Raw genomic sequence first — 14,708 nt, forward strand, 5'->3', positions numbered from 1 at the left:
CTCCTGTAGTGCCGCCATTCGGTTGACATTGAACATTTCTAAACTAATGTACGGATTGCCATGAAATTTGATACACGCATTCATGGTTCCCAGAGGATGAATCCTAAGGACTTTGGTGATTGTCTGATTTGTCCTCTCCATAGTCTAACAATGGGTTTAAATTGAAAATCGAATCAAATCGTGACCTTATAATCGAAAGTCAAATCGAATCGTGGATTTGGAGAATCGTGACACCCCTGGTATAAACATATACCATATTCTCACATACATATATTATATGTCTTAGATTTAAAAACAATCTACTCACATACATACTGTATATTGTGACTTTCACATATACTTGGGCGCAAGTACATTTGCTACCTACACAACGTGGGCGCTGTGCGTGAAAATGACAACTGCGTCGGTCTGAAACTAGCGAAGGCAGTTGCACCGCGCCGCTTTGCGCCGGGTGTAAGATGGAGCTCTTAGTCTTGTTTATGTTGCATGTCATGATTTTTGGGGCCAATTACAACTCACTAACAGCAGCCCAACAAGCTGGTGTGGTTGGCTGGTATTTCTCTTTGTGTGTGTTTGTGTTATTTCGATTCAATCACCCACTGCTCTTTACCTCCGGGTGATTGAAGTCTGCTGCTGTTGTAATCCGCTGACAGATGCTCACCTTGAATCTACGTACTAACTGGCAGTTGTGTGAGAATAATGAGCGAAGGTCGTTGGGGGAAACAGTGAATGAGAAACACGGTAAACATGGTAATTTCAGATTGTTCTGGAGTCCACAGTGAGCATTGTGGATGTGAATAGATCCGCCTGGAGCCTTTTTTTGTGTTCTCTTGTTTGTTGGCGCTCCAGTTGAACGAGTCATTTATATGCACTTCACAGCTTTGTGTTTTACTTTGTGCTCAGCACTACTTTTAATTTGTTGGAAGTTTTCTGTTGACTGATAGGGAGGTGCATTTTTATAGTGGTATTATCTGAAGTCTCCCATCATTGGACCATCCTGAATTTATCCGCATTAGTACTGCCTCAGCCACTGCAGCCTTTTTCCCCTCTAAAGTGGAAGCATTGAATCAGTAGATTGGTGCAAAAAGCTCTTGTCTTTGACTTAGTATTTGTTGGATAGATCCTTGAAATTTCTTGTTGGAAAAAAAGAATAGAATAATCTCTTTCACTTCAGCAGCACCAGAATAGCAACAAAATATATGGGAAGTAGCCCTTCAGGCAGTATCTGCACTGCAAAATGTGCTTCTGTTTTACAACTGAAACGAAAGAAATGGCAATAAGAGCTTACATTTTGATCTGAATCTACCAGAAATCTTGAGCAGCTCTGTACACTGGGTCACATCTGTCATGACCTAAAGCTTCTGCTTCCTGTGCTGCATTTACGGCCGATCATCCACCTGTGGGCTCTGTTCTTTTTTTATTCTGGGGTTTGCATCGATCTCTCTCTGCTTTTGTTTTTGCCTTGTTGAAATATTTATGTTCTTAGAGAGTGATCGAAACAGAGCCTCATGACGCCAACTAAAGTTTTTATTTATTCTCAACAGTGTTCCTATTCATGGCTAAACTACCAAAGGTATATGTGTGTATTAAAGCAGCATACCAAAGGAGTGAAGGGAGAAGCCTATTTTTTGTTCGTTTTTCACAGGTTGCGATAGAGGTTTATCTTTCATTTAGACTTTTGTTTCTGTGGGGAAAGTTTAGGGCTCTCTATTAGGGAATTTTAGTTCAGAGACAAAGAAACGTCCGGCCATAGTTTTATATTTTTGACAATTCTGAGCTTATTCTTCCAGTCAGTATCAAGTGTTAAAGATCAAAGTAAGCCTGCTACAGATATTAACCGTCATCTTTTCTTGTTAAAATGTCCGGTGTGATCGGTAACACTGGTGTTGCCACAAGTTTATTAACCGGTGGGAAAATGTCCTCACCGTCACATCCCTAGTTCCTGCTACAGTAGGTGTCTCCAGGACATGTTGCCATGATGACATGCACACACATAGACTCACAAGCTGAGAATTTCCCGGTTCAGACACATTTCAAAGCTCGTCTCTATCATAAACCGTTCCAAAGTTATTTCATGTTTTTGGTAGAAACACGTCAGGCGTACAGCATCGATGCTACGCTAGGCTTTTAAGGGTTAAAGAAAATAAAAGTGTGACTCCCTGAAGAGAGCATAACACTTGAACTGCGATTACAGAAAAAACTATGAAAGTTGTGAAGAAGCTGAACTAATATGATAACATTCAGAGGATGGTGACTGGTATAAAGTTTGATAGAAGCCGTTTTGGCTACTTGCTGTCTGTGCAGCATGTCAGTGACAGACACGGTCATTAAGCATGCCATCTGTGGCCAATGGTTCAGAACAAAAGGCTGCTCCATCCGGGCCAAAAGAGGAGGTGACGCAGCCATCAGTCGCATCGACACCTAGCAAATACTGGGACACAGAAGAGCCCCCCCACCCCCCACCTGACACACACATTAGAAAAAAAACAGTCCTACTTTTTTGTACTGCAACTACTGATATCCATTTTTTTTTGTGCCGAGATTCATTCACTTTATATTTGACTTTTCATTACTAAAACATTTCATGTACAATTATTCAGCGCTCCTCATGGTTCCTTTTTAGGGTGGAAAAACTGAAACTGCATTTAAAACATCATGGGACACCAGGGACGCTGGAAGTGGGGGTGCTGTTGGTAGGCCTAGTAATTAACTGCAATGGAAATTAAAAAATATATAATTAAAATATGTTTTATACTGTCTCATGTGAACATCCGTGGGGTGAATGTTTAGATGCTCGCTCGTCTCCCGTATGAAGTGGCTGTATCATCACTGTCCTGCAGTATTATAAACTAACCTGGTTATGGCTCATTCATACACTGTCTCACTCCCTCTTCCTCTCCTCAGGTCTCATGCATTAGCTCCGTGTTGTTGACTGTGTAGTTGCTGTGGCTGCTTCAACATACAGTATGTTGATGTTCATGTTTGCTTTTCTAAAATCAGGGTTTTTCCTGCCATTGCAGTGCCTTTTTTTGCGCTGCGTAAAAACAACGTGCAGAGCATCCGGACGAGCTGACGCTATGAATACAATATTCATGTCCTGCAAAAGCAGTACATAATAGCACCGATGAGAACGAATCATCTAGCAGTCATTCCGTGGGACTGGTTGTTTACTAATGCGCAATATTACGATGTGATGAAACCACGTTCAGCTTTCTGAATCTGCTCTTTTGATTTACAGAATATGACCTTACAGTGCAAACAATAATTAAATGTTCAAACATTATTTATAGTAATAATAATTGTCAAAAATGATGTAAAATTGCAGTTTTAAGTCCAAAACATTCAGATTTTCTTGGGGAGACCGCTGTTCATGTCCCGTCTGAAACAGTCATTCGTTGCATTTTTGTTTAGTTTTGTTCTAACGTCATAGTTATTTTATGCCAAACCATGATCTTTTTTAGTAAATGTAACCTAGTAGTTTTGTTGCCTGAACCTAACTGAGTAGTTTTGTTGCGTTTCAGTTTGCAACGTCAATCACGTGTTTAAAACTGCAACACTAATTCGGAAGAAAATAAGTTTCCCTCAAAACGTATTTTGGTTATGCAGTTCAGTTGTATGGGAACGTAATTTTGTTGGATGAAATACAAATATCAGACCCATATTACCCTCAAGCACAAATACATTTTATTTTGCTCGGTCTCACTATCAGTGCATAAAACTAGTTGCACATATCAGAAGATTCCTGAAAGGGAAAAGATTGAGGATTACAGTAAAATGTTGAGTCTGTTGCTCTTGTCCAGACGGTCCTTGAAATAAAGGAACTGCTTTGGACTGAGCTTGTTTCTCCTCTGAAACAGCCATTTAAAGCCCCTCTATTGTACAGGCACCCAGATCTGTCACAAATAGAAAATGTCAGGAAGATAAATCCGGGGCACCGGGAGGCCCGGGTTATTGATTTCTACATAAGTAACGTCAGTAGACCGGCCGCATTTCCTCTGCTGATCCGCCTGCCTCTCGGGACCCGCCGTTGTTCCAGCCTGCTGTCGGCCGGTATTCAGTTGCAAAAACTCCAGCTTGCCAAGCATTTTTTATTTTTTCTCTCAATCAGCCGAAACACCTAAGATCCACGCAGGTGCTGCTGTTGATAAACACGGATGAGAACACGCAGCAGCTCTGTTGTCATGGGAGAGCCTCATAAACTTGTTTTCCCTTTGAACAGATGGTGTACATCATCCCTTTGGGTCCATAACCCTAATTCAAAACCCATGATAGACATTTAAAAAATGCACCGTCGTCAATCTGAAATCATAGTGTTGAAAAAGCGCTGCGTAAGCGGCTGTTCTGAATCTCATATTAACTTTTTGAACATGCAAGAATTTCATCTGACAGTGGAGATGAATGTTTAATGTTTCTCCTGCAGGCCGTATCCTCAGCTACTGTATCACACTGAGCCTCTATAGGCTGACAAATAACCCTTGTTTGCCCTTTAACTCAGGCACAGTTAATGTGTTAATATTTTCACTGCTCATCTGCATGCATTTCTGTTGTATATCAACTGCTAGTGTTGCAATGTGTTGCCATTTCCATTCTATTGTAAAGCACAGGGAGGCTGAATGAATGTCATTAGTATTTTTATATAATCACAGCCACATTTATTTTCATATTCCTCCACATGGTTTCTCTAAGCACTTTTTCCGAATCCTGGCTAGTTTCCAATTGTCTGGGCCGTGAGCGCAATAGCTGCCATGAATGTCACTTCCTTTAACATCTGCAGCTTAATGTGTTTTCCCTGCTCTCATTTACTGGAGAAATGTGGAGCTAAAATGTTCATATGGTAACATCGATCTGCTAACAGTGAAACAACAGTTAAAGGGCCCTGGTACTTTTAAATGTGCCCCTTCTGGCTCCCTGCTGTTCAAACTGTCTAATGGGCTGCCTCAGCTTTCGGGCCATTTCACATTGTCATAAATTTACATTGTGAGGATTTCGGTGGCATTCTGGTGCAGTGCTGAGATTCTCATAAAGTTGGAGCAACCAAAAATGAATAAAAAATGTCAAGAACTTAGTGCTGTTACAATATTGTCATTGTTATGAATTGGTGTAATGGTGCTGGGAACAGCAATAGAATGAACACTTTGATAGGCTAATTAAGGTGTGACTGATGTAAGAATGAGCAAATAATGAGGTCGTGTTATTAATGTATATTTCAGCATTTTTTTAAAAAAATAATTGATTATGTAAGTACCTTTTTAGCCACACTAGCAGTGTGGTTGTATTTAGCTCTACTCTCTTGTGTCACTTCTGGTTGCAAAAAAATAAGATGGCGACAGCCAAAAAACAAGAAAATGCCAAACTTAAGGCTTCAAAACAGCAGTCCACAAACCAATGGGTGACGTCACGATGACACGATGACTACTTTTCCTGTTTCCAACTTTAGAGAGTCTAACGGACAAACAGTCATCAGCTCAGTTTCAGCTGTTTGGATATGATCTCAGGGATGGAGATGTTTGTTTGCTCTCCATGGTCTGCAGATATTTCTCCTCGGAGACAAAGTGAAAAAAATATGAGATACTGTTTGGTTTCCTGAGTCGTAACAGGGTCGGTAGGCAGAGGAGAGGGAGGTGAGTAGGAAGAGATACCCGCACGGATTCAGAGCACTCTGATCCCCTCTCCTCACAGAGGCTCAATCTCCTCAGATTTATCACTCCGTTCACACTAAATAGGTTTACTTTGCACTGCTTCTCTGTCTTCATACACATGGCATGCAAGGATGGGATTTGGCTTTTAGACACAACTTAGTGCTCTAGGTAAAGTCACATGTTATACTTCAACTGAAGAATAAAGTGCTGCATTTGTGTGTGACACATGGAGACAATGTAGTGCATTGATTTCAACCTTTGAGGGGGTGAAATCTATATAGAGCAGCATAAAGTCCAAGCAGCAGAGCAATCTCAAAGTGTTTGCTACAGTGCTGTTTTTTTCTGCAAAACCCCCGACAACTCCTCTTTGTTTTAACTTCCCGCCGATAAAGCCCAAGAGAAATTCTGCTCTGTAGTTTATAACATGCATTTGCATTCAACGTGCATTTTGAAAATAAGGCTGTTTATGTAAAGCTGCCTTTTGAAATGTATAAGCTTTTCATCCAGCGAGAGTGGTACGCTTCTCCCTGGAGACAAACACTAAGTGATGTGAATACGACTTATTACTGCCGCAGAATATGTCTCTACTGAAGGACAGGGAAGACACTATCTGAGTCAGAAATCTCTTTAAATTCCAAGTGCTATGAAGGCATGAAAATTTCTGTGCAAACACACTGACACGTACTGTATCCGGTACAATGCAGCCTTCCGATTTACAGCTCAGCAGCTACAGGTGTGCCAGTCTTCAGAACCGTTAATGAAACCTCCGTCATTCTGTCCCACTCTGGGTCGGGCACCCACAGATAACCCATAAATAGTTCTTGTGGCGGTTAAAATACAGACATTTGCAGGAATTTACGGCACAGGCGGTGCTAGAGTATAGGGCTGGATGTGTCAAAGTCCATCTCTCTGTCCGTATTCCCCTGCCCTCTTCATTGACATTTCCCATCCATCCACCAGATCCCCTCAGACTTTCCCTTCTTTCTCCATCAACTGACTGCCCCACCCACCAACCCGATATCACCCCAAAGCACATTATAGACCCGTCTGTCCAACGGAGGACAGCCTATCAGTGTCACGTTTTGCCTCACAGGTGCAACAAAGCCACTGACTTAGGTTCAGGCAAGAAAACCACTTAGTTAGTGTTATTAGACAATAAAACCACTAAATTAGATTAAGGGAAAACATTATGGTTGGGCTTAAAATAAGTACGTAAACTAAGTAAATCACTTACGGAAATAATGTAACGTCAGTTCGGATAACAACGTGACAAACGTCACTAACGTAACAAGACACCGGTCTGGGACACCGCTATCCTGCCTGAAGGTTGTGTGTTTGTTGGACCTGTCCACCTCCCCAACCGCCCACCATAACTGGACGTTTTCACTTTATATACTAAATATATAGCTCTGAAGTAATACTTCTGTCACTACACAACACATGACAAACATCACGTGACAATCGTCACTTCTTAGCCTCCTCACCTGCGGTTACGGCTGAGGGTTGAATGCAGGTATTGTTTGACTGAAGAAGTTTAAATACTACTTGGTACTGGGATATTCTGGTTGATTCCTTAAAGATCCCATATCATGCTCATTTTCAGGTTCATACCTGTATTTTGTGTTTTCTACTAGAACATGTTTACATGCTGTAATGTTCAAATAACCCTTTATTTTCCTCATACTGTCTGTCTGAATATACCTGTATTCACTCTCTGTCTGAAACGCTCCGTTTTAGTGCATTTCAACGGAATTGCAACAGAATTGCGTTGCTAGGCAACAGCTTGGGTCCATGTTTACTTCCTGTCAGCTGATATCATTCACATCCACTGCAACAGGAATTAAACTGGGACACGTTTAGAATGTTTACGTTTAAAACCGTGTAATGGTCTAAATATTGTATATTTGTGACATCACAAATGGACAGAAATCCTAACGGCTTGTTTCAAACGCTCAATTTCTGAATACGGACTGTGTGTATTTCTCCATATATTGAGCGTTTTGATAGTTCAACAGTATTTATATAGCACCTAAACCTGCTTTATAATATAAAAGACATGAAAATCTCACTTTTTACAATATGGGACCTTTAAAGGTATTGCTTACCGATACAGAAACCCATTCGCCGCAAATACTGAATAGAAAGAAGCTTTAATCCAAGACTAGCTGTAAGATCCCCACTGTGATCAAAGCCTTTATATAGTGTGGATGTGTAGAGATGCTGCATTGAAGCCTGCTGGATCGCTTCAACCTCTCCTCCTTTTTACAGTCTGAACCAACAGGCAGAACCCTTCAGCCTCACATCCGGTCAGACTGTAGAAACCTATCAGACCAATAAACCGCTGCAGTGTGTGTGTGTCCTCTGACTAACCAGCTACAAGGCTGCCATTATGAAATGTGGCATGTGTACTGTCTCCTTGACTTGATGATGATAAATCCAGACCATCGGGCTGGGATGATTCATACCCTGGTGTACTGATGATTCTCCCAAAAAATGTTCCTCCCAGACATCAATGTCAAAAAAAAATTGTAAGGCTTCAGAAAAATGCCACAAGCCTCTCTGAGTGGTTTTCAGTGTGTTCCCGATGCTTTAGCACTGTGTGTCCAAAGCTCATAAATTCATCTCTGTGCAGCAAAATAGGCACATTTTTATCTAGCTGACACTTAAACCTATAATATAGAGAAGCGAGGCCCCCTTTTCACAGTTTAAAGTGTCCTTTACGCAGCAGGTGCCGCACCGAGTCGAAACCATCTGCCTCTCTGCGATGGCGACGGGCCCCGCCTCCTGAACCGAGCCGAACCCTCAATCACAGCACAGAGGGGTGTTAAACAGTACGGCTCTAATGATGCGCTAAATGGGAGGAAAGGGTTTCATTCCTTTATGTGCCTGCTGGGTTATCTATGAGACTTCGGAGCCATCATGCAATAACACAGCCTGATGTGAATGAGGAGTCTGTCACCTTGAACATAAACATGGAAAACTGGTGGGCTGCGAGACGAATGGCCCGGGACACTGTCGTAAAGAATATTAAATCAGTGTGATTACACTTCGCTGGAGGAGGATACTGTGTGGAGAGGTCACACTGATGATGATAAATGAGCTTTGCACAGGTCTTGTAATCATGCCCCTTTAATTCCTGAGTATTTGCAGAAGATTATTTGCCAGAGTTTCACTTCTTTGCTTCTCATTTTTCTCTTCGCCCTCAGCTTTTGGGCATTTTTAACAAAAGAGACCAATAAATCATCTAATAGTCGACATTTTCCTTACACTTATTTTATCTTACAGATTCCAGTCCATGAAGTGCTACGTTCTTGGACGACACAGAAGTTGTAGTCTAATAGTTCATACCTATTACAGCTCATTATGTCCATGACACCGTGTCCTAACTGGCCGTGAGTTAGGAATCTGTGGCCTGCACAGCGCACTGTTTTGAGCTGAACTTTTGTTGGATGTCACTAGCTTTGAAAGCACTGCAATGGACGAGGAGCGGCTGATTGGTGAAGTTGAAATGAGGAGTTATCTATATGATACCTCTTCATTTCACCACGAACACCTAATAAGATGGCAGCTGGCTGGAGGGAGATCGTCTGAAAGTTTCCTTCTTGCTGATGGCTGTATTGTCTGCTGTTTCCAGTTTTACAAATATAGAATATCCGTTGACTGCTCTAATGGTGGGTGTACAAAGCAAAGGACCTTGCTTTTGGATACTCCGCCTCCCTTGTGGTTAGGTTTAGGTTACAAAAACACTCAAACACTTAAAAGCTGCACAAATCAATATATTTATATTACCAATGGATCAACGTTCTATGTGTAATGTGAAAGGAGTTGTTTGTAGTGTGTTTTGGTTCACTTTCACCCCTAAAATATCGAAAAGCAACCATGTCATGTCTCCTGTCACTCAGTATTTAAACGAAGATGACAATTATTTTCGAAGCTTAACCGTCCTTTGAGTCGCCAAAACATAATCACGTAAAGTCACGCTTAAACCTGCAATACCTGATTTTTTTTTTTTCTGCTTGGCAACACAGCGATGACATGCACCATCACCTTTTAAGTCGATGTGGCAAATGTTAGCAAACAGTTGCTTATTTACACATCTAGCAGTTCCAGAGCAACGTAATCATTCATTTGGAGTCGTGTTTCTGACAACCTGATGTAATGTAAGTTCAATATTCACTCTTTTAGCTCTGTTTTGGTCACTACCGACTCCTGAGGGAAATAGCTGTCTCTTTAGCTACTAAATACTCCACTATTATGGGGCTTTTTTCCTCTCCTTTTTCAAGAGGGTGGTCTTTCAATATAAGTGCATGACATTGATTTCACGTTCAGAAATAATGGGACAGTTAATATATATATATATCGTACAGTATATGCCCAGCTTAAGAATGAGACGTTTATATCTACATAGGGAGCGGGTCCTCTCCACAGAGCCAGCCTCAATGTTTTGTACAGTAACCCAGAACATACAAACCAAACTCTGGCTCTAGAAGGGGTCATTTGCACTTTCACATTACCACAAGGCCACCGTAGTTCTCAATACTACTACTAATACTAATATTGATAATAATGATACAAAAAGCAGCAAACAAAGTACATTATGAAGTCAAGTTGTCTTTGAGGAATCAATAATTGCCTCCCGTTTGTTCTTTGTCGTCTCCACAAACCGTAAATATTTCACATTCTTTGAGTTTTTCGACAGCCTTTAACTTCTGTCATCCATCTTTCTGCTCTGGTCGCTGATTGAAACCAAGGAGCTGTGCTTTCAACTTACATATCATGTGCCAGAGTTGTCTGAACAGCTTCGATGGAGAAATGCACCTTGTTCTTTATATACAGTATGTGTCAAGCTACCAACTGTAGTTTCCTCAGAGCTAAAAAAACGACTGTGTGTGGGGTTCAGTCAGTCTGATGTTAGGCTGGCTATAGGATGGCTATATGAGTCCTTGGGTTTAGTTGCTGAAGTGTGTGACGGATGCCTACTCCTCTCTATAAAAGCCACTTTCCTTTGAGCAAGGCATTAAATCCAAAACAGCTCCGTGGCTTCTGTTGTGTCGCTGACCTCTGACCTCCTTGCAAAGGGGGATTAAATTAAGTCTGACAGTTTACATCGGCCTATTAGTTGGAGAGGTCACCCTATAACCATAAAGTCACAGATTCAAATCCCACATAATAGCCAGTTGCAGAGGATGAGAGCTTCAGCCAAGTGCTGAATGTAAAATGTAAATGCAAATGTAAACTGTGCTCTGCCTGAGGCTCAGCTCTGAATCACTGGAGGCTGAACTCACAGAGAAGAAATGTGCTGACAGTTGAGCTTCTATACGTTCTCTCTCTCCGCTGTGTTTTTCACTGGAGTTGCCACTTTGAAATGTTGACTGGTGTAATGGAACGTAATGGGAAGACGCTAAATGTTGACTTAGGGTGGGCCGAGCACTCCAGGGTTAAAACTGATTAGGTTGATAGTGCTGTTTTGTGTCGGGGAAGCGCTCAGTGCAACGCGGCGCTCGTTCGGGGTTAATGCCATCATCCATGCATGAAGGCACAAGTGGGCAGCCACGAGGAGAGCAGGCTCTTTAATCCGTTTGCCAAGTAGAATTTAGGTTTTCCTCTTCAGTCATTTAATGGAGATAAGAGCTTGTTATTGAGGGGGCTGCAGTAGCATGGCCGCAGTCGTTGTCACACTGCTGCTGATCAGCGCTCATTAAAGGCCTTACATTGTTCTCTGTCTGCTGGCTACAAATCTGCACTTTAAAAAAGTCAACTTGTATTTTTTACATGCCATTTAGTAGTCTGCATTCTCATTAAAAAATATATATATATATGTTTTAAAGCAGTACACAGTAAAACTATTTTATTCTGAAGCAGTGTTTTACCTTCCTTCAATTCCAATGTGACCATTTTGGCCAAAATAACACTGTCTGTCATATTCACAGACCCACTGCAAGAGTTGTATTAAAAGTGCAATTCTAAGAGTGAAATAAAAGACAGCATACGGTTACGGGATGTTATGCTAGCTAATTAGCACTGGTTGTAAAATGTATAATTCACATGACTAAGATAAATTTATAGGGATGTTCGAGCTGATCTTGAGGATCAGTATCAGTGCCGATCAGGGTATATTTTACTGGATCGGTGTCGGCTTATATAAAGCCTTTCTTTACTGACCTCTACTGTGTTTAATTCATCAGCCTGCTAGCGTTGCAGTGCTGCTCTCCTTAATCACATCTGACCTCTACACTGCGACCATTTTGCTCCCTATGAGAGTGAAAAATGTGTGAATATGAAAAATGATTTGGTTGCAGCGGTGATTTTCTTTGTTCTGAAGTCACTGAAGCACGTCTTCTTTAGAACCAGTAAAAGCCCGACAGAATCTCAATTCTGTGTTGTGTTTTTTTCCTTCAGAGGCGTCCCCCAGTCCTGTAAAGAGCTCCCCAGAAACGTCTCCCATGACCTCCCCGCGACAGCGCCGCGACTCGGACCGCTACTGCCAGCTATGCAACGCCTGGTTCAACAACCCCGGCATGGCTCAGCAACATTACGATGGCAAAAAGCACAAGAAGAACGCTGCTAGAGCAGACCTGCTGGAACAGCTGGGCAAGACCCTGGACATGGGAGAGATGAAAGGTATGGAGCGACGCTTTATTTATTCTGACTGTTGGAATCAATACATTTATAATACATCACCAATCAATACATTTTAAATCACAGTCGTGCTTTTTTCAAAAGTCGTTTTTTAATGTTTAGTGATATGAAGAGTATCATAGAATTTGGTTGAAACTCCAAATTCTTTTCCATGTAGTGTTACAGACAAGGTGGCGACTTCCAGGTTTAAATGTAGGAGTTAAGATTAAGATTGTTAGTAAGCTTTGGGCTCCATGTCCTCGATGACAGCTGTTTCTGTTGTGTCCCGGTGCTGATGCATGGGCGGAGTCTGAGATAATGGTCCCCTGGGCACAAATATATGCAAAAGGCCCCATAGGGGCCCACATAGGAGCAGGACACACTGACTTTATAGTTGTTCAGAACATTTTTTATTGTTGTTTTGTGTCTCTTTGTGCTTGTTTTGCCCCTTATTGTAGTCAATGTGAGTAGGGGTTGGATGATATCTTCAAATTTTCCGAGGGGCCATCGTCAGCCCAACAACCGTTGATTGCCGATATATTTGCACAGGGTTGCTCTTTGCAGCTGTTTTACCTGACTTTGTAGTTGTTTTGGTCTCTGTTTTATAGTATTTTTCAAGCTTCCTAGTGGTCATTTTTGGAGTCTCTTCCTGGTTGGTACATGCCTCTTTGAATAACATTTTGTAGGTGAAGGACACTCTGGGCCTGTGCCCTGTAGGTCTGTTCAGTAATCCATCCATGTGCTGATGGTCCTGTGTCAGACTCAGACTTCTGTAGGGTGATTGACGGTACAGCCATGGCAAGGTGTGAAGTAATGATACAGAGTCCTATTGACCGCAGGGCTTCTCATCCACAGTTTAATGTACTTCAGTGGATGGAGGAAAAGCCATCCATTTATATAATGATCTTCATGGTTCAAGCCTTGTCAGCAGGAAGACTGGAGCTTTAGCAAACCTAAATGACACACAGAATTATTGAATAACTACGTTACGTTTTACAAACGAGAACAAATGAGATGATCACGAGATAATAAAATGCTCTATTAACCTCTTTAACCCGATGGAACTGGTACTGGTTCGGCTGGTTCGGCTCTGTGTTAAAACACTGCCTTTAAAAACTTCATAAAATGCTGTGGTGGTCTTTTTTCTGAATAGTTTCTAAAAGACGAGGCCTTAACGCTATTAAAAAAAAACTCCAAGTGTATTTTGTCCAAACAATATTTGTTTGGCAATGATTTCAATATTTTAGTTACAAAATCAACAAACAAGAAATATGTTTACTTTATAATACTTTTGACCGTTTTTATATTGAATGTACATACTTGACTTTGGATTATTTTTTGTTATTTCTTTTTACATAGTTATTGATTTTATTTGTTATTATCTAAGTTTTACTTGATCATATATCATTATTATAATAAAACTACTCCATTTGGAGTTAAAATTATACAATGTAGTTGTTTTTATTGATTTTATACTGAGCGCAATGGTAGAATATGATGATGCACAGGGTAAATGTCATGGCCAAAGGCTCCATTGTGTGCACAGAGCCTCCTTTAGTGGATATCAGTAGTATTTTATAGCCAGATTCCCTTTCAAGAGGTAGAAAACCCATTTTGCACACTTTGGGTATCCAAGTAGCCAAATGGAGAGTCCGCCAGGTCCTATCCTTACTAAAGCCTTTGTAAAATCTATGTGCTTTGTGCTATTTACATCTGCTTCGGCACAGTTGTAGTCAAGGAGTTGCTGAATGAATTGAGTGGCATCTCTGTACATGGCATCATTGCTATAATGATGTTATCCACTGTCTAATCAAGAAAACATTTTAGGAGAGGATAAAAAATGCAAATTTTTCCTTTGGTTCATCACAGTTTACTCAGGCATAGTAACAGTCACAATGTTACTTACACTGGGGATGAATTCTCTGAGTTCTTACCTATCCATAGAGACCAAGATCATGCATATAGACCTGGTAGTTGTGGAGCTATTCTTAATTTATTTTGGGTATGTCTGTCTAGGCGAACCACACCTTCTAGCACCCATTTAACAAAAGAGTTCCTCAAATGTATAATGTTGAGTTAAGAAAAAAGACAGTTTTCCAGCCCAGGTGGAATTCCTCATTTGAAACTGTATTAAGTTATACTCAGTGAAGTTGTTGGCCGGCGCAACAAATTGTAAACATTGACACATTATCGTATTTATTTTTAGCCATATCAACCTTATAACACCCAGCAGGTACAGAGCAGCATTAGTATTCATTTGGAGTTGTGGCTCTGGTCACCTGAACGGTGATCTCTCAGTATTGTTCACTGAGTGATCACTTGTCAGACACCAATAATATGATAATATTATATATTATATGATAAATTATAATATAATGTGTAATATTGATCAGTGAGAGAGAGCAGCATTACATGTGTAAATAATTGTGATCATGTGTTAAGTCCTCTACT

General features: G+C 41.0%; 1 protein-coding gene across 4 annotated transcripts in view; it reads left to right on the forward strand.

The window, feature by feature from the left end:
• The window catches only part of zmat4a (zinc finger, matrin-type 4a), a 134,166-nt gene that overhangs the window by 80,323 nt on the left and 39,135 nt on the right, over positions 1-14,708 (forward strand). For all 4 annotated transcript variants that reach the window (XR_012594242.1, XM_074637633.1, XM_074637634.1 and 1 more), the window contains exon 5: positions 12,039-12,260. Coding sequence is in view for 3 of the 4 variants with exons in the window: in XM_074637633.1 (XP_074493734.1) it covers positions 12,039-12,260 (222 nt within the window). In the remaining variant the exon portion in view is untranslated. The remainder of the gene's footprint in view (positions 1-12,038; positions 12,261-14,708) is intronic.

This window comes from Sebastes fasciatus, chromosome 6, assembly GCF_043250625.1.
Source record: "Sebastes fasciatus isolate fSebFas1 chromosome 6, fSebFas1.pri, whole genome shotgun sequence".
Taxonomy (NCBI): Eukaryota; Metazoa; Chordata; class Actinopteri; order Perciformes; family Sebastidae; genus Sebastes; species Sebastes fasciatus.